General features: G+C 60.7%; 1 protein-coding gene across 1 annotated transcript in view; it reads left to right on the top strand.

Moving 5' to 3' along the window:
* NKD2 (NKD inhibitor of WNT signaling pathway 2) overlaps positions 1-19,400 on the top strand; it is a 36,252-nt gene that overhangs the window by 15,834 nt on the left and 1,018 nt on the right. The window contains exons 4-9 of the mRNA XM_064375830.1: positions 10,672-10,732; positions 11,841-11,968; positions 12,923-13,018; positions 13,464-13,611; positions 15,768-15,852; positions 17,030-17,157. Of these exons, the coding sequence (XP_064231900.1) occupies positions 10,672-10,732; positions 11,841-11,968; positions 12,923-13,018; positions 13,464-13,611; positions 15,768-15,852; positions 17,030-17,157 (646 nt within the window). The remainder of the gene's footprint in view (positions 1-10,671; positions 10,733-11,840; positions 11,969-12,922; positions 13,019-13,463; positions 13,612-15,767; positions 15,853-17,029; positions 17,158-19,400) is intronic.

Genomic DNA, 19,400 nt, shown 5'->3' on the forward strand with positions numbered 1-19,400 from the left:
CATCCTCATTCCCACACAGGATAGCGGATCCCACCCCATCCTCATTCCCACACAGGATAGGTGAGCCCACCCCATCCTCATTCCCACACAGGATAGCGGATCCCACCCCATCCTCATTCCCACACAGGATAGCAGAGCCCACCCCATCCTCCTTCCCACACAGGATAGCAGAGCCCACCCCATCCTCATTCCCACACAGGATAGCGGATCCCACCCCATCCTCATTCCCACACAGGATAGCAGAGCCCACCCCATCCTCATTCCCACACAGGATAGCGGATCCCACCCCATCCTCATTCCCACACAGGATAGCAGAGCCCACCCATCCTCATTCCCACACAGGATAGCAGAGCCCACCCCATCCTCATTCCCACACAGGATAGCAGAGCCCACCCCATCCTCATTCCCACACAGGATAGGTGAGCCCACCCCATCCTCATTCCCACACAGGATAGCAGAGCCCACCCCATCCTCATTCCCACACAGGATAATGGAGCCCACCCCATCCTCATTCCCACACAGGATAATGGAGTCGACCCTTTCCTGTTTCCCACACAGGACAAGGAAGCTGATTCTATCCTAGTTGTCACAAGGATCTACCTGGACTTGGTGCAAAACTGCCGCTCTTGGTGGCCTTCCTGCTGTCCTGGGGACCTGGGCGGCCTGGCACTGTGGCTGGCGTCTGGGCCTCAGCATGGCCCACGTCTCTCTACCCGTCATCACCGCCTACTCTCTGGGCTACTGGGTGAGCCCAGCTCAGCCGTCCCGATGACCGCACCAGGCTGATGACCAGGTCCATGTGCTCCACACCCTTCAGGGCAACCACTCACGCCTGAGACCAGCCAACCCCAGGCAGGACTGGAAGGGCCGTTTCAATGGCTCTGATTTCGCTCCTGAGGGCTGTGGTGTGGAAAGGACACTGCCCGTTTGGCTTCCGGCCATGGGAGTCCGGGGCTGACCTGGCCTTGTGCTGGTGGATGGAGCAGGATCTACCCCTCTGCTTGTCACAGACTGGTCCTGGGCACTGCCTCAAGAGGAGGAAACAAAGACACAGCAGGGCTGAGTCCCGGAGCCAGGACCCAACCCAGAAACCCCTCAGAGCCTGCACCCCCAACACCAGGCTGCCTTGCTGTCCCTCAGGCTGCTAGGAGAGCTGGACAGGGGACGTTGGAAGGAAGGCCTGCAGGGCCCGGGGTGCTGCGGTGCGGGAGAGGCCGGGCGGGGGTGCAGGGCCCGGGGTGCTGGGGTGCGTGAGAGGCCGGGCGGGGGTGCAGGACCCGGGGTGCTGGGGTTCGGGAGAGGCCGGGCGGGGGTGCAGGGCCCGGGGTGCTGGGGTGCGTGAGAGGCCGGGCGGGGGTGCAGGACCCGGGGTGCTGGGGTGCGGGAGAGGCCGGGCGGGGGTGCAGGGCCCGGGGTGCTGGGGTGCGGGAGAGGCCGGGCGGGGGTGCAGGGCCCGGGGTGCTGGGGTGCGGGAGAGGCCGGGCGGGGGTTCAGGGCTCGGGGTTCTGGGGTGCGGGAGAGGCTGGGTGGGGGTGCAGGTCCCGGGGTTCTGGGGTGCAGGAGAGGCTGGGCAGGGGTTGGCGCTGCTGCCCAGAGTGGGCGTCAGGGCAGTGCGTGGTGAGGACAGATAGAGGAAGCATGGCAACCCAGAGTCTTCCAGGCGTGGAGGTCAGTGCAAAGTCCCTGAGGCAGGAGTAGGCTGGAGGACGGGATGGTAGCGGGCAGGGCCTTCGGGAAACATGAGAGAGGAGGAAGAATGGCAGCCCGTACCCATCTCCCTCTGCCTAAAAGAAGCCATGGTCACAGCCTGCAGGTGTGCGCCAGCCTCTGTACTCTGGGAGGCCAGACCTGGTGTCTGTGAGGAGCCCTGCACCTGCGGACCTGCCAGACGGCCCTCGGGTGATGCTTCGGGGTGGAGAACCCCCACCCACCCCCGAGACCCATGGTCCCCAGGCTCCGAGGCCCATCCTCCCGGCGGTGGAGCAGTGTGGCCCTTCCTGTCCTCCCAGTCATTTGCTGAAAGCGATTTAGGTTTTCTGTGAAACAAAGGTGACATGGGCCTGTGAATGCACTTTTGGGCATTTTCTGGGCTTTCCCAGGCCTGAGACACATTTTAGGCGGCAGCTGGCTAATGTGTGTTGGGAGAGACTGGTCACAGTCTCAGCGACTCTGGGACTTGTGCTCAGATGGTGATGCCCTGCGCCTGGTCCCCAGGGCGGCAGGGGGAGGTGGCAAATTGGCAGCTGCCCCACAGGCTGAGCAGCGCCCAGCAGAAAGGCCCGAGGCTGGAGCACAGAGGCAGCCCGGATGCCGCTGGCCGGTGGTCAGGGCCCTGCTGGGCCTTGCTTGGAGGTGTCATGTCAGGTTCACCACCTCCTGGGAGAGGAGCCCCGTCCATGCCAACCACCTGGCTGTGCCCAGGGGAAGCCGTCCGGGAGGCCCATTCTTGGGGTCTGTGTGCCTGTTGTGGGGAGAGCATGGCACAAGCTGGGCCCACGGGAGGAAGGCCTTTGGCCTTCTAAGGGGCAGGGGGCACCATCCCTGCTTTGGGCCGTCTCGGGTAGCAGCAGGCAGTCTGGGAGCCTCAGAGCCCTGTGGGTGAGTCCTGGGTCAAAGGGCACAGTGACCAGGCCAGAGCCCACCTTCCGCTGTCCCCGTGGCAGGCGGCGATTGCCTCCAGCTCTAGCGACCGGGGAGGTGTCCCTGGCTGCCTGCACCTCCCATGCCAATCATGCCTCCCATCCCCGCCCCCTGTGCTGGCTCCTCCTCTTCCGAGTTTGGAGTGACCCCAAGATACTGCAAGGGTGGCTTTTTGTGCAGCTCAGAGCTCATCCCGTGCACCCTGCAGCCTCCAGGCCTTGGACCCGGCGCCCTTCCTGAAACAAGATCGTGTGTCTTGTAACAAAGGCGTCCGTGAGCCCTTCTCTCCCACGCGTGGGGTCTCACCGCACTCCTCTGAGAGTGGGCGGTGGCTCGTGGCTATGGCTCCCTCTGCGGCCTCATCCCATAGCAAAGCCACGGGTGGGCGGCGGCCTCCTTTCATCTCACAGAGGCCCTCGCCAGCCACAGCAGCGCGCCCGTGGAGGTGACGATGAGATTGCCGTGTGTGGGGCATGCAGCGTAGGTGCTTAAGAGGAAGAAAGGGCCTTTATTACTTTTTTGAGTAGCTCAGGCCTCAGGGTCTGGAGCTGTGATCAGATATCCCCTCAGCGAGCATGTCCTGCTCTTCTGTTTCGGGGAAGGACGTCGGCGCTGCACGTTCACATACGGTGTCTTCCAAATTAGAAAGAAGGAGACCCTAGAACGCAGCGGGTTCTTTCCAGCTTTGGAACTAGTTCCTTTGAAATTGGAAACATGAGGCTTTAATGTGAACGAAAACAAAAATGTCCGGTGGGTTTTTCCCGGGGAAGAATTCGGCGGATCCGGGCCTGCTCTCAAGGCCCGTGGAATTCAGCCTCTGAGTGGGGCGGTCGAGGATGCGGCAGTTCGGGGGTTCAGGCCTGAGTCGCGGTTTGGTTTTTTGTGTGCTCTGTGGCCTGGTGGTGAGCTGAGTGTGGAAGATCTGTCACCCTGGGCTTTCCTTTTTCTGTGACATTAGGGCTCATTAGCTCTGAAGACAAAAACAGTGGCCAGGTGGGATTAGGAGAAGAAAAATCGGTCTGCAGAGCAGCTGAGTCCAACATTTAGTGTCAGAATTTCAGGATGCTGGGAGCTGAAACCAGGGAATAAAGTCTCAGCAGAGTTTATGATCACGCCTCTATTTCTGGGCAAAAGCACACGCATATATGTGTGCGCACGTATGGTATGTTCACGTATGTATGTGTGGTGTGTTCACATATGAGTACACACGTGTATTCACACGTGCACACAGGTTACACACGTGTACATAGGTCTATATTTAATACCTGAGCTGAAAACATTTCAAGGCATCCGCTCTCCACCCCCAGCCCCCGGTCATCCTGCTCAGCCTCAGCCACACCTGGCTGAGGGGGAGACTCCGGCAGGGCTGTGGATTCCCACCCTTGAGCTGAGGTATGGGCTCAGCGGCACTCACGGCTTCCGCGTCCTGTCCCCGCCGGTGAATGTGGGTAAAGTGCCCTCGAGTCCCTCTCTCCACACGTGGCAGGGAGAGGGAAGCCCGGCCGCCTGGTTTTAAAGCTAGGTCTTGCTGACCACGTGTTGCTTGTCATGTTTTTTTCTGCATGGTTTTACGTTGGGGTTAATTTCATGGACAGGGCAGCCCTGGGCCTGTCCCTGTCACTCATCTGTTCACTTTCACTTGTAAGGATGCCCCATGGGCTGACGCTGGGCCTGGTGCCCCTTGACCCCTCGGCGTGGTCCATCGTCCCCTCAGGCTGAGCGTCCACCCTACTGGCAGCGGTGGGCCCTGCAGGGACCCTTCCTGAGCTCAGGGCGTTTATTGGGTAAGGGGACGGATGTCAACACAGAAGCCTGGTAGGCCAGGGGCGTGGGGAGTGTGGTGTCTCCATCTAAATGATGGAGACGATGAAGAGCTGCTGTGAGAGGCAGATGAAGAGGGAGATGGAAACATTTCTATTTTCTGGTCTTACAGGAAGTTAAGTCACAGCAGAACCCCGGCTTAGGAGGACATCTGAGTATTTTAGGAAACCTTTTGACCCCAAAGGTACTGCTTTTCTAGACATAAACTTCACATGCGGTTATTAAAAGCTTTCTCAAAACAGTCCTAACCCGGAAGAACCGATGGGCAAAATCCGCAGACGCCGCCCAGGTCTCGAGGTTGTGTGTGAACGTACCTGGGCTGCAGGGGAAGCCCGGCCCCACCGCCCCCCGCAGGGCCTTGGTCTCATCGTCCTTAAACCTTTCACGTCAGAACCGGAAGTTCAGAACAGCGAGAACAGCCTGCAGGAACCGGCCTGTGGTGTTGCCGTAACCTCTGTGGGTCCCAGCTGCACACGGGGCGGAATTATTAAGCCCGCAGAGCTACGTCGTCACAGCTGAAACTGTTTAGCCATTGAAACCAAAACTTCGACTTCAAAGCCGGCTGCGGCGTTTCCAGACAGGCGGCTGGTGGATCACCTTGAAGTCAAATTCCATCCCGTGGCGGCCGGCAGAAGTGGGCCCCCAGCACCTCCTTGTAAGAAAACAGTCCCTTCCGCAGACACCGGTGGCAGGCTCCCATCCCATAGTGACTTTCTGGAGAGGCCTCTTCGCATCTGAGCTCCCAGCAGGGAGGAAGCGGGTGGAGTGGGGGGGGGGTGTTCTTTGCATTTAAAGAGCCTCGGAAAAGACTGCCCACCCCCCTCAGGCCCCAAGCCCTCTCTCTGCTGCTCCGGCCCCTCCCCCAGGGCTGCCTGCAGCCCGCCGTGACCCAGCCCGCCTCCTTCCCCATTTCCTGCCGGCCTCTCCTTCCACCTGGTCTCATAAGGTGCCCCCACTGCCACCAGCCTAAACAGCAAGGCCCTGTCCCTCAGCCCCGGAGCCTGCACCCTTGACCTTGCTGGCCCCTCTTCACCTGTCACCAGTGACGCTGCCCCCGCTCTTCCACCCCCTGTGGGGTGTCCCAGCCCTTGGGGTTCCTTGGGATCCTGGCATCACCCTCTGCCTTTTCCCCAGAGGCCCCGTTCCGGCCTGTGTGCCATGTCCTGAGGCTCCCCTCTGTGAGTCCCCCGCTGGGCACCCACTTCAGCCCACCACGCCCGGCGTCCTTGCAGCCCCTGAGGCAGGAGGTCACTGCTGGTCTGGATGTGGCCTTGGTCCTGACACTCCGGATGCCTCCTGACTCCCCTGAGGTGGCCGTGGGTGCATCAGGAGCCTGACAAGCGCCCACCTCGCTCCTCACAACAGCTCTGTAATTCTGGCAGCCTCGGGCCTTTGCCGCCCAGCAAAAGGCAGCCCACAGTTTGCTGGATTAGCCCCGAGGAGCAGGGTGGCCAGGGGGTGGCAGCAGTGACCCCGCGACACGGGCCAGGTTGTCACCTCGCCCTTCCTCTCAGCTCCTGGAGGCCCGCTGGGCACAGCTCCAGAGCCACCGCTTGACCCACCGAGGGCGGGGAGATGCACTGAGGCCATTTCCCTGACGGTCAGAACTTCCAGCCAGGGGCTATGCCTGACAGGGGGGCCTGACCACAGTGGGGGGCGGCTGGGGTGCGGGGTGCAGCCGGGAAGGGTCTGTGGACCCCGGTGCATCGGGTGCTGCTGGCAGCGATGGAAGCTGTAGGAGACAGGCCTGTCCTGCGCAGGAGCGGCGCCTTCTGGACAACGCCCCAGACGTGGGGCTCCACACCAACTGCAGAGGGACCTGGGAGCCCCAAGTTTGGGAAAATGCTGCCCAACATACCCACGTGGTTCTCCGAAGCCCTTTCTAGGGCTCCCTGCCCCATGCTGTCTTCCTCTGCGTGAGGGCGTGGCTGCCCGCCTCTGTCCCTCACATCTCTCTCCTCCTCACTCCCTCTCCTCTGCCTGGGCTCCTGCCACCTGCACCCTCCCGACTCCTGCAGAGATGTTGGGCTCTGGGGGAGGCGCCCAGCCCGGCCTCCTGGACACGCCATGCTTTTGCCTGTTTATCAGGGCCGGTATTTCCAGAACCCTACAGTAGGGCTTAGTTTGTGACCCGGGAGCCATGTCTTCTCTGTGGGTCACCAAGTGCTTCCCACCGGGGGCTCCACCAGGGTGGGGACCAACACCTGCCCTCATGAGGCCCAGGAGGGGACAGTGCCTCCCTGCGTTTTCGAGATATTGGGAAAGGTGCCTGGCTGTGCTCACCTGCCCACTGGGAACAGGACAGGGCCAGCAGGATGACACCTGGGATTGGGCTGCCTGGCGCCCTGCAGGGGTTCCAGCAGACGGGTTGACTCTGGGGGGCAGTGGTGCTCCAGCTGCTGGGCACTGCCAAGTGCTGGCACGAGTGGGAACGTGCTCCTTTTGACTTTTCCAAGAAAGTCAGGAGTTGAGGTTTTGCAAGTCTCTCGGTGCCTGGCCGCCTGTGGAGGCTGTGGCTTACATCGCCCTCTCTGGGCTGGGGCTGGGAGGGGGGCTGGGTGCCTGTGGCAGGAGGCAGGTGTCCTCACCGTCGTGGCGGGACGTGGACAGTGGCCTCCCTGAGCGCCCCTGCAGGTGTGAGGTACTGCCACGGGGCTGTGGGACCTGAAGCAGAGGTGGCCTGCTGTTGATGCCGTGTGACAGACGCCTGCTGCTAGCTCTGGTCCTGGAGGCCTCTGTGGGGCTGGGGTCAGACCCTCCTCCCGAATCTGAGGTGACGCTGAGTGAGGGAGTGGGGCGGAGCTGCTCGGGCAGATGTGGCTGTTTTCCTTGCGGGACGAGGCCCCTCGGGTCAGGCCCGTGTTGCAGCTGTCTTCCCAGGGCCCGGGAGAGTGCCCAGCATCGCAGGAGGATGCTGTGGGCAGCAGGGCACAGCCGTGGCAGGAGGGGACAGTGGGCACAGGAAGGCCTGGAGGCCAGCCGTGGGGTCCCTGTGACATGGAGGGGTCTGGGGGGTGCAGGGCAGTGGGACAGGCTAGAGGAGGCACCCAGGCACCCCAAGCTGGAAGTACAGCCAGGACAGGAAGGGAGGATGGGGGCACAGGCTGGGGGGGGGGGTCACAGGAGGTGCTCACTGGGGCAGGGCCAGAGGGACTGATGGGGAGGGTGGGTCCTCGGGAGGGTGAGGTCAGGTGGGGACTGCATCTCAGGGAGGGGTGCCCACCATAGGAAGCTGAGGCTGGTGGGTGCCGGGGCGCGTTGGGCCAGGCCTCTGGGGCCCCGCGTGCGGACTGGGCAAATCAGGAAGTCTCCCCAGTGGGGAGGGGCTGCACATCTGGCCAGCGGCCCGGGGGCAGGTTTTATAAGTTGCAATTAAAGCTCTTGGCCTTCTAGTTAACCCAGCAGCATAGATTAAAGGGCAGTTTGATGTGACCAGGATGGATTTGACTGAAATCACCAGCCGCAGGGACCAGGGTGGCTTTGGCTACAGACGCTCGTTTTTTCCCGTTTGATCTCCGCATCTCAGAGGTAGTTGTGACTTGGCCCTTAGAAAACGCGCTGTACGTCGTAGGGCTGAGGTGCACGTGGGTATTTCTTTTTTTAACGGGCTTTTCGTCTGCGTTGGGAACTCAGTCCTGAGCGGCCGGCGCGGCCCTGGCTGGTCGGGGCAGCAGGCTAAGTGCCGCGCTTTGCTTGGTCATTACAGCTTCGGTGGTTTATCGTGGCTTGGCGGGTTGGAGTGCTGGAAGCATTTCCGGAAACCGAGCACGGGTCTGTGCGGATTCTTTCTGTCTGGGACGGCCGCGCCCCTTCTGCCACCCGTGCGTTTAGACTCCTGTCTGTGACCAGTGACGTCCCCCACGAGTGCTCTCAGAAGGTTTTACAAACACGCAGGGACAGCGCTTGCGTTTTCACTGTGGTGACTTCCTGCCTGGAGTGCGTGACGAGCATGGTTTCTCACTTCACATTTTCAGCAAATCATGGGGAACACTTAAAAATCCCTTAAAAAACACCCCACCCCGCCTGCCGCGCTGCCGGCTGCCTGTCCTCAGGAGCCGCTGCACCTCCGGCCCCTCTGGGTTCTGGCACGTTCCAGGAAGCTGCTGCTGCTGCTGTCATCTGGGTAGCGTTGTGGCCTCCATGAGACTTCGGTGAGGGCTCTTTAGCAAGGGGTGCTGTGCACGCCAGGCTCCAGGCCCCCGGGAACATCACTGCGGCTTGTGAGGAGGCTCGGAGCACCCCGCACTGTGCAGGAGGCCCCAGCTCTGCCCGCTGCCCTGACAGGAGGTGAACTGGGCGCCCGGGTCGGGGGGACCAAGAACCCTACCAGGCAGGTTCCCTGCACCCTCCCCAGATCCCAGGGGTCTGGGCTGGGGCTTCCAAGGGTGGACACGGAGGCCTTGGGCTGCCTGCCTCCCTCCCAGCCCCCACACGGACAGCGCCTGCATCCCTCAGCCTGGCGTCCGTGGCCTCGGCTGCCCTTATGACACCATTTCGGTCGGCAGCCAGCTCCTTGCACCTGGACGAGCCCCCCTGAGGCCCTTGAGCTTCCAGCACCCAGTCCTTCCCTCGAGGACGCTGTGTCCATGGGGGCGCACCTCTGGGGCTCTGGGTAGGGCTCACTGCTCCACAGAAGCTGGGACTGCAGCCTCAGCAATTATTCTGATTTTGAAAATAATAATAACAACCCCAGCCTGGTTTTTAGAGAGGATTTGGTTTTATGCTGGCGTCCACCTGGATAGAGCTGGCCCCTCCCAGCGGTGCCCCCCTGCTGCGTGGATTGTCAAGGGCCTCGCCAGGCCGTAGCGGTCAGTCCCGGAATGTCGGGACCGCAGCCTCCAGGAGACAGGCCTACTTTCTAATCATCAGCTGTTTTGTTTCTTATTAAAATGAGGGCAAGTCCTCCTGCCTCCCACTGGGCACCGCCCACCCTGCCTTGGCGCCTCCCCGGGCGGCTGGCAGGAGACCTCAGCTCCGGGAGGCGGGGGGTCCTCGGCTCAGCCACCAGGAGGGCGGGGTCCTGGGTCTGACTCAATGATAGCCTTGGCGGCAGCACCTCTGAACCCATGTGTGGATGGAGTCTGGCCCGGTCCCTCTCCCTGCCTGAGGCCTGGGGTGGCAGCCCGCCAGCCTGGGACCTTCCACCATACCCTGCTCTGACCGTGGCCAATGATCACGGTGGCAGGAGGTGCTTGGGGGGTCCAGGTGCCCTCTAGGGAGACCCTGCTCAGCCTCCTGCCTGGGCCAGGCTCCAGGGACCCCATGGGAGGTCAGAAGAGATGAAGGGCATATGACTCCCCTATCAGGAGCAAGGGATGAAGCCATGGGACCATGAGGGCCGTCCCAGCTGGGCAGCCCTGAGGTCCTGCGTCCACTCACAGAGACCAGCTCAGCCCCAAAGTCACCTCCAGGTTCAGGCCCTGGCTGCCCCAGTGGACAGGACTCAGCTCTGCGCTGTGTCTCCTCGAGGGCTCTCCACAGCTTTGCAGGTACCTGGAGTCAGAAACACAAACAGTTGCCCATCCCTCCAGCCCGCCCGCTTGGGAGCTGCCTGCTCTCAGGAGATGCTCCGGGGCCAGGGGTGCTGGGCTGAGGCTCTGCACCTCCCCCACTGCAAAGGGCCTCTGCCCCGACCACGGTCTGTCCCCTTTCTCCGTGTCCTATGGCTATAGATTATTCGTGAGGACCCACGTAAGTGTCCGCTCAGCTAACGCCACCGGGATGTTTGAGGGTTTTCCCCATCTTCCGTGACTGGTCTCCACCGGCAGCCCTAGGAGGGGCTCTGGGGTCCTGGGCAGCCGCAGGGGCAGTGGCTGCAGTCCTGTCATCAGGCTCCGGTGGACAGTGCTGGGAGCAGGCGCTGGAGCAAAGGGGCAAGCATGTCTCCTCTGGCATTTAGTGTGATCCAGCGGGGCCCCGGCCAGGGCGGTCCCCAGGACTGACTTTGAACGGATTGTTCAGGCAGCTGCGTCTTCCACCTGAAAAGGCTTTCGGGACCCGACAACATGGGAATGTCTGTGTGTTTTGCTTCCTAAAAATCTGAGGCTGAGTGGGGCGTGAAGGGTTGGTGTTTCTGGACCCAGAGACTGAGATGCCCCAGGAGGCCTGAGGCGAGTGTCCGGCTCTAGTCTGGCCGCCCAGGGCTCCTGCCCGCCTCCCCGACCTGCCCACTGAGTTGTACAGCCACTGACTGCCCCGTTCTTCCTGCAGGAGCTGCCCAACGGGGACCCCAAGGAGGGGCCTTTCCGGGAGGACCAGTGTCCGCTGGAGGGTAAGTGCAGCCTCCGCAGCCCTCCCTTCCCAAACCGTGAAGACTCCACCGTGTACCAAGACAATGCCAGCAAGCCACCCTTCAAACACCCGTGCGTGCGGAGTCAGAGGCCCTTCCCAGGCTTAGGCACACTTTATTCTTAACAAGTGCCTAGTAGCTCGACTCAGGGGCCCTCGCTGGACTGGCAGCTGGGATCTGGCAGTGGAGATGCAAAAGGCCCACCCGTGGCCAGAGCCCTAAGCGTGAGCTCTGTGAGCCTGTGTTCGCGGATGGGGTGACTCTGTACAAAGGTGACCTATGCATTCTCAAGTCAGTCCTGGGTCAGAGGCTATGTGAGATGCTGGCCTGGCCTGAGTCACTGCCATGCCTGTGTGCCTCAGTGGTGCCAGTCCCACTTGTGGCATGTGGCAGGTTGGCACTGGGCTTACCAGTGGGTCTGTGGGAGGCTGCTGGGAGGCCGGGCAGCAGGGCTGCCTTCAGACAGATCCTGAGACCGAGAGAGGCACCCAGACCCCCTTGGTGGGAAGGCAGGCCCAGAGCATCGTCCCAGCTCAGGCTTGGACCCAGAGCATCGTCCCAGCTCAGACTCCGAGGCTCACCTGTCTGCAGGTGCTGAGCCGGGACAGGCCCATGCTCCTATCCTGGGGACATGGGTTACAAGCACCAGAGAATGATGGAGTCACTGCGCCCCAGAAATGAGAGTGCTGCTCATCCATCCTGCCCAGAGGCTGGGGGGAGGGGCCGCTGTTGACACACTCAGTGCAAGGTGGCCTGCACGGCCTGTGGGCTCGGTGCCAGGGTTCTGGAGTGGAGACCGTGGGGACTGTCTCTGTGGGGAGGAAGGGAGGCCCCGGCCGTCTTCCCCCATCCCTGAGGCGGTCATCAGGGTCTGGAGCCACTGCAGCCTGGGGAGAAGAGAGCACACGTGGCTGTGACTGGCTGGGGTGGGACCTCCCTCCCCTCTGCAGGGGTCCCAAGATCGGGCTCTCAGCTCAGGCGTGTCTGGATGGGATCATGGTGCGGTGAGGGGAGGGCAGCGACGGCCGCCAGCGGGCCACGTCCTCCACGTCCCCTCTACTGGCCCCTTCACCGTCTCTTGTCCCCCTAGTGGCACTGCCCCCTGAGAAAGCTGAGGGCCGAGAGCTCATGGGGCAACTCCTCAGCGCGGATGACGGGGAGAGGGCAGCAAACCGAGAGGGCGCTCGAGGACCAGGCGGGCAGCGCCTCAACATTGACGTAGGTCTCTCTCCCGCCTTACTTGCGGGGACACGTCCCTGAGGTTGGGGGCACAGGGACAGATGTGTGCTGCCCTAAAATGGGCATCTGTGGACACTTGTAGTTCACTCAGTTTTTCCCCATGATTTACCCAGTTTAAGGCAAAACTTCAATATGCAGCCAAAGTCAGCAGGAGACAGCGGGTGCGGGAGCCGGAGGGCGCGGGAGCCGGGGGGCGGGGGGCGCGGGAGCGGGAGGGCGCGGGAGCCGGAGGGCGCGGGAGCCAGGAGGGCGCAGGAGCGGGGAGGGCGCGGGAGCCGGGGGGCGCGGGAGCCAGGAGGGCGCAGGAGCGGGGAGGGCGCGGGAGCCGGAGGGCGCGGGAGCCAGGAGGGCGCGGGAGCCGGAGGGGGCGCAGGAGCCGGAGGGTGCAGGATGTTGCTGTGAATTTGTCCAAAGCCCACTGATCTAGCTAGCATGGGATAACTTGAGCAGCGTTCCCAGCCTTGGTGCCCTTGGCACCACAGGAGTAATGCCAAGGCTCACTTTATGGACAGCCCGATTTCCCGCCTGCTGGAGGCAGAGCACGGGGGCTTCCGTGTCCCTGGGAGGGCTCAGGGAGGAATGGGGTCTCCGTGTTCAGTCAAGATTTCTGGAATTGACAACACTTGACTGTCAGCATGTCCTCTCCTGAGTAATGTGGGGTGCTTGCATGAGCTGAGACAGGTGTCACTGTGGGGAAACCGAGTCACGGGGCAGAAAGCTGGGTCCCCCCGAGGAGGGCTGGAGCTGGGCAAGAAAGGGTCTGCTGGTTCCAGGGCTTCGTCTCCAGCCACGCTGCCCTCTACTCCCCCTTTCCCAGCTGGCACGAGGGACCCCTGGGAAAGGCCCCAGAAGACCTGCCCCCTATAGAGTTGGGGGTCACTGGCATGTTGGTGTGGCTAGGAGGCGAGGTCCCAGCCCCCTGTGCCCCTGCAGGCACTGCAGTGCGATGTCTCGGTGGAGGAGGACGACCGCCAAGAGTGGACATTCACACTCTACGACTTTGACAACAGTGGGAAGGTCACCAGGGAGGTAGTGAGCTTCTATTTGCATCAGGTCTGCAGGAAGAGCGTTCGGGCCAGTAGTAGACAGCCGGGGGCGGGGGGACAGACGGACCGTGCCGGCCTTGAGGTATCTCGGGACAGGAGGGGACCGCCGGCCGAGAGGTCCTCAGGCCAGCTGGGCTGGCATCTCCCCGGGGCCCGGGGCTCGTGCATTGCCGGGCTGAGCCTCACCACCCATTTCTGCAGCCGTAGCTCCCATGCTGCGGGGTCACCCTCAGGGCACTGGAGGCACTTGCAGGGCACCCGGCCACGACCGAGGCTGCTCAGAGAAGATGCCTGTGTCAGTCCCAGAGGTTTGTTGGCAGCTGCGAGGATGGTGCAGGAAGGGGCAGGGCTGGGTGTGTCTTCTGGCGGAGAGGTGGGTGGCATCCCCTGCGGTCTGCTCTGTCAGTGACATCGATGCCCGGCCCCAGGACATGTCCAGCCTCATGCACACCATCTATGAGGTCGTGGGTGCCTCAGTCAACCACTCCTCGGGCAGCAGCAAGACCCTCCGTGTGAAGCTGACCGTCAGCCCGGAGCCCTCCAGCAAGAGGAAGGAGGGTCCTCCCGTTGGCCAGGGTGAGCAAGGCCTGGGCACACACAGAGGGACCTACTCCACACGGGCAGGGGCCTAAGCTGTGTGCTGGGGACAGGGAGGGACGAGTGAGTGGATGGAGGAGTGAGCAGGGGAATGAATGAGTGGACAAATGAGTGAGTGAGTGAGCGTGTGAGTGAATGAATGGATGAGTGAGTGAATTGAGTGGGTGACTGACGAGTGAGTGAATGGGTGAGTGAATGAATAAGCAGGTGAGTTAACGAATGAATGAGTGAGTGAATGAGGTAAGTGGGTGGGTAAGTGAGTGAGTGAGTGGATGAGTGAGTGAACTAATGAATGAGTGAGTGAGTGGGTGAGTGAGTGAGTGAGTGGATGAGTGAGTGATAAGTGTGTGAGTGAGGAGTGAATGGGTGAGTGAATGAATAAGCAGGTGAGTGAGTTAACGAGTGAATGAGTGAGTGAATGGATGGGTAAGTGGGTGGGTGAGTGAGTGAGTGAGTGGATGAGTGAGTGAACTAATGAATGAGTGAGTGAGTGGGTGAGTGAGTAAGTGAGTGGATGAGTGAGTGATAAGTGTGTGAGTGAGGAGTGAATGGGTGAGTGAATGAATAAGCAGATGAGTGAGTTAACGAGTGAATGAGTGAATGGATGGGTAACTGGGTGGGTGAGTGAATTGAGTGGGTGAGTGAGGAGTCAGTGAGTGAGTGAATAAGCAGGTGAGTTAATGAATGAGTGAGTGAATGGATGGGTAAGTGGTGGTGAGTGAGTGAATGAGTGAATGAGTAAGCAGATGAGTAAGTGAATTAATGAGTGAGTGAGTGAATGGGTGGGTGAGTGAATTGAGTGGGTGAGTGAGTGAATAAATGTGTAAGTGAGGAGTGAATGGGTGAGTGAAAAAGTAGATGAGTGAGTTCACGAATGAGTGGATGGGTGAGTGAATTGAGTGGGTGAGTGAATGTGAGTGAGGAGTGAGTGAATGGGTGAGTGAGTGAATAAGTGTGAGGAGTGAGTGTGTGAATGGGTGAGTGAATGAATAAGCAGACGAGTGAGTTAATGAATGAATGAGTGAATGGGAGGGTGAGTGAATGAGTGGGTGAGGAGTGAGTGAATGGGTGAGTGAATAAGTGTGAAGAGTGAGTGTGTGAATGGGTGAGTGAGTGAATAAGTGTGAGGAGTGAGTGTGTGAATGGGTGAGTGAATGAATAAGCAGACGAGTGAGTTAATGAATGAGTGAATGGAGGGTGAGTGTGAGTTGGTGAGGAGTGAGTGAATGGGTGAGTGAATAAGTGTGAAGAGTGAGTGTGTGAATGGGTGAGTGAGTGAATAAGTGTGAGGAGTGAGTGTGTGAATGGGTGAGTGAATGAATAAGCAGACAAATGAGTTAATGAATGAGTGAATGGGAGGGTGAGTGTGAGTTGGTGAGGAGTGAGTGAATGGGTGAGTGAATAAGTGTGAAGAGTGAGTGTGTGAATGGGTGAGTGAGTGAATAAGTGTGAGGAGTGAGTGTGTGAATGGGTGAGTGAATGAATAAGCAGACGAGTGAGTTAATGAATGAGTGAATGGGAGGGTGAGTGAATGAGTTGGTGAGGAGTGAGTGAATGGGTGAGTGAATAAGTGTGAAGAGTGAGTGTGTGAATGGGTGAGTGAATAAGTGTGAAGAGTGAGTGTGTGAATGGGTGAGTGAATGAATAAGCAGACGAGTGAGTTAATGAATGAGTGAATGGGAGGGTGAATGAATGAATTGGTGAGGAGTGTGTGAATGGGTGAGTGAATGAATAAGCAGGTGAGTGAGAATGAATGAATGCGTGAACGGGTGAGTGAATAAGTGTGTGTGTGTGAATGGGTGAGTGAATAAGCAGGTGAGTTAATGAATGAATGAGTGAATAAGTGTGAGGAGTGTGTGAATGGGTAAGTGAATAAGCAGGTGAGTGAGAATGAATGAGTGGGTGAGTGAATAAGTGTGAGGAGTGTGAATGGATGAGTGAATAAGCAGATGAGTTAACAAATGAGTGAATGGGTGAGTGAATAAGTGTGAGTGTGTGAATGGGTGAGTGAATAAGTGTGAGTGTGTGAATGGGTGAGTGAATAAGCAGGTGAGTGAATGTATGAATGAATGAGAGAATGAGTGAGTGCACGAATGAAGGAGGAAGTGAGTGGCAGCAGGACCCCCCTCTTTCAGACCAGATGCCCACCCACAGCAGGATGGAGGGCGAGCTGGTAGAGGAGCCAAGGGCGGCCGACAGAAGGTTGTCTGCACACATCAGGTGAGGGCTGGGGCACCAGGGTGGGGCTGTGCCTTAGGCAGGAGCACCCTGGCCACACCTCTGCTTCCCACACACCACAGGCCATGCACCATCCTCTAGGTCAGACCTGCTGGGGGCACCTGGGCTGGCAACTCTGTGGGGCACGGTCCCTTCCAGCATCCAGCACCCTGGCTGAGCTCGGCCTCCGAGTCTGTCGAAGCAGATGGCTTTGAGGGGCAGAGCCACGGCAGCCTCGACACCCTCAGTCTGGACTTGCCATGGCTCCCTGTGGCTCCACTCAATAGCTTTGGGTGCAACAGGGCTAGGGGTGGCTGGGACAGTGGCTGAGGGTGGCTGGGGCGGTTGCTGAGGGTGGCTGGGGCAGTGGCTGAGGGGGGCTGGGGTGGTGCCTGAGGGTGGCTGAAGGTAGCTGGGGCAGTGGCTGAGGGTGGTTGGGGTGGTGCCTGAGGGTGGCTGGGGCGGTGGCTTAGGGTGGCTGAAGGTGGTTGTGGCAGTGGCTGAGGGTGGTTGGGGTGGTGCCTGAGCGTGGCTGGGGTGGTGGCTTAGGGTGGCTGAAGGTGGTTGTGGCAGTGGCTGAGGGTGGTTGGGGTGGTGCCTGAGGGTGGCTGGGGCGGTGGCTCAGGGTGGCTGAAGGTGGTTGTGGCAGTGGCTGAGGGGGTCTGGGGAGGTGCCTGAGGGGGGCTGGGGTGGTGGCTGAGGGTGGCCGAAGGTAGCTGGGGCAGTAGCTGGGTCGGTGACTGATGGTGGCTGGGGCAGTGGCTGGGACAGTGGCTTAGGTGGCTGAGTGTGGCTGGGGCAGTGGCTGGGGGTGGCTTGGGCAGTAGCTGAGGTAATGACTGGGGGTGGCTGGGGCAGTGGCTGGCACAGTGGCTACAATGGTCCCAGTGTGGTCACCAGGGGCCACTACAGCGTGAGCAGCTCCCTAGAGCGCCTGCGGCTCTGGGGTATGCGACCTGGAACAGAGATTGCAGGGTTCTGGGGGGCGGTGTGACCTTCTCTGGATGGCACGTGGCTGTGTCTGTGCCGAGTCATCCACTCTCTTCTTCCTGCTCCTCGAGGATGCGGGTGCTGGTCAGGTGCACCCCGAACCCCTGCCGCCTGCTGCAGGCACCCCGTCATCGGGGGGTGCACCGCCCAGCCTGTGCGGGGGTCAGGCCCTTCTCTGTTCTCCACACAGGAGGCCCAGCGCCGACCCCAAGCCCTGCTCAGAGCAGGGACCCTACCGCGTGGACGAGAACACGGAGCGCAGGAACCACTACCTGGACCTCGCTGGGATCGAGAACTACACTTCCAGATTCGGCCCTGGTAGGTCCTGGAGGCCACTCTGGGTGCGAAGCCCAGGATGTGGGTGCCCTTGAAGGTCCTGGATTCCTGCAGCCCTGAGTTGGGGGGGCACCGTACCTGGCAGCTAGGTCCTTCCACAGCTACCTGTTGGTGCCGCCCAAAAGCCAGGCGGGTGCCCCTTCTAGGTGTGTGTGTGGCAGGGGGTACCTGGTACAAAGTGAGACGGAAGACGTCAGGTTTGCATTCAGGAAAATCCCCCCTTGGGGTGAGAAGTTGGTATTTTAGGGTAGAATCAGCGGCTCACTCAATAGAGGAGATCGTCTAGTAGTGTGGATGGCAGGCAGTGTGGACAGCAGGCAGGCAGTGTGGATGTCAGGCAGGCAGTGTAGACAACAGGTAGTGTAGACAGCAGGCAGACAATGTGGACAGCAGGCAGTGTGAATGGCAGGCAGGCACTGTGGACAACACATGGTGTGGACAGCAGGCAGTGTGGACAGCAGGCAGGCAGTGTGGACAACAGTCAATGTGGACAGCAGGCAGGCAGTGTGGATGTCAGGCAGGCAGTGTGGACAACACGTGGTGTGGACAACAGGCAGTGTAGATGGCAGGCAGGCAGTGTCGACGGCAGGCAGGCAGTGTGGACGGCAGGCAGGCAGTGTGGACAACAGGTGGTGTGGACAGCAGGCAGGCAGTGTGGACAACAGGCAGGCAGTGTGGACGTCAGGCAGGCAGTGTGGACAGCAGGCAGGCAGTGTGGACAGCAGGCGGTGTGGATGTCAGGCAGACAGTGTGGGTGACAGGCGGTGTGGATGGCAGGCAGGCAGTGTGGACAGCAGGCGGTGTGGACAACAGTCAATGTGGACAGCAGGCAGGCAGTGTGGACAACAGGTGGTGTGGACAGCAGGCGGTGTGGACAGCAGGTGACGTGGACAACAGTCAATGTGGACAGCAGGCAGGCAGTGTGGATGGCAGGCAGTGTGGACAACAGGTGGTGTGGACAGCAGGCGGTGTGGACAGCAGGTGGCATGGACAACAGTCAATGTAGACAGCAGGCAGGCAGTGTGGACGGCAGGCAGGCAGTGTAGACAACAGGCAGTGTAGACAGCAGGCAGGCAGTGTGGACGGCAGGCAGTGTGAATGGCAGGAAGGCAGCGTGGACAATAGGCGGTGTGGACAGCAGGCAGGCAGTGTGGACGACAGGCAGTGTGGACAGCAGGCAGTGTGGACAGCAGATGGTGTGGACAGCAGGCAGTGTGGACAGTGTGGACGACAGGCTGTGTGGATGACAGGCGGTGTGGACAGCAGGCAGGCAGTGTGGACAACAGGTGGTGTAGATGGCAGGCAGGCAGTGTGGATGGCAGGTAGGCAGTGTGGATGGCAGGCAGGCAGTGTAGACGGCAGGCAGGCAGTGTGGATGGCAGGCACTGTGGAGGAAAGCAGACAGTGTAGATGGCAGGCAGGCAGTGTGGACGGCAGGCAGCGTAGACGGTAGCAGCCTGCCCAGCACGTGCTCATTCCCGACCAGCAGCACCCCCGTGTGGCCTGCAGGAAGATTCCTGGACCAAAGCCCGGGCCACTCCCCAAGGGTTGGGGCCAAGTCCTTCTCATAACACCCACTCTAGGTGTCCACAGGGGCAGGAGGGGTGGCGCTGGATCTTGGGGTACCCAGGCCACTCCGAAGGGCTGGGGCCAAGTCCCTCTCATAATCCACACTTTAGGGGTCCACGTGGCAGGAGGGGCGGTGTCCCTCTCGTAACTCCCACCTTAGCAGTCAACAGGGCAGGAGGGGTGGCGCTGGATCGGGGCCACAGGTGCTCAGTGTGCCGTGTGCAGCCCCCGGACTCCTTGGCCGTGCTCTGCACAGGAGCTGCACACAGGGCTTATGCCACGCTCATGAAGGTGGCAGTCCGGGGTCCTTGTGGCATCTGTTGTGTGATGAGGGTTTAGGGGATGTGAATCCTGAGGTGGCCTCCCTGACGGGGGCTCAGCTGTATGAGGAGAGCAGCTTTGCTCCCAGAACACGCAGTGGGGGCGGGGTGGAGGAGTTGGCCTTCACAGGGAGCTGCAGAGCCAGGCAGCAGGTCACCCCTGGTGGCCAGCCCTTCCTCTCAGGACCCGTGGCCATCTGACTGCAGACCGGCTCACAGGCTGGCCTCAGATGGGACCCCCTGGCGCAGCTCTTCCAGCGGGCCCTGGGCAGTCGGCCGTCTCGGAGGAGATGGGAACCCAGCTATGTGCCCTGGCCTGTACTCCCAGTGCCTCAC

The sequence above is a fragment of the Aotus nancymaae genome, unplaced genomic scaffold (genome assembly GCF_030222135.1).
Source record: "Aotus nancymaae isolate 86718 unplaced genomic scaffold, 86718_ANA_hifiasm-v0.15.2.pri h1tg000014l, whole genome shotgun sequence".
NCBI lineage: Eukaryota > Metazoa > Chordata > Mammalia > Primates > Aotidae > Aotus > Aotus nancymaae.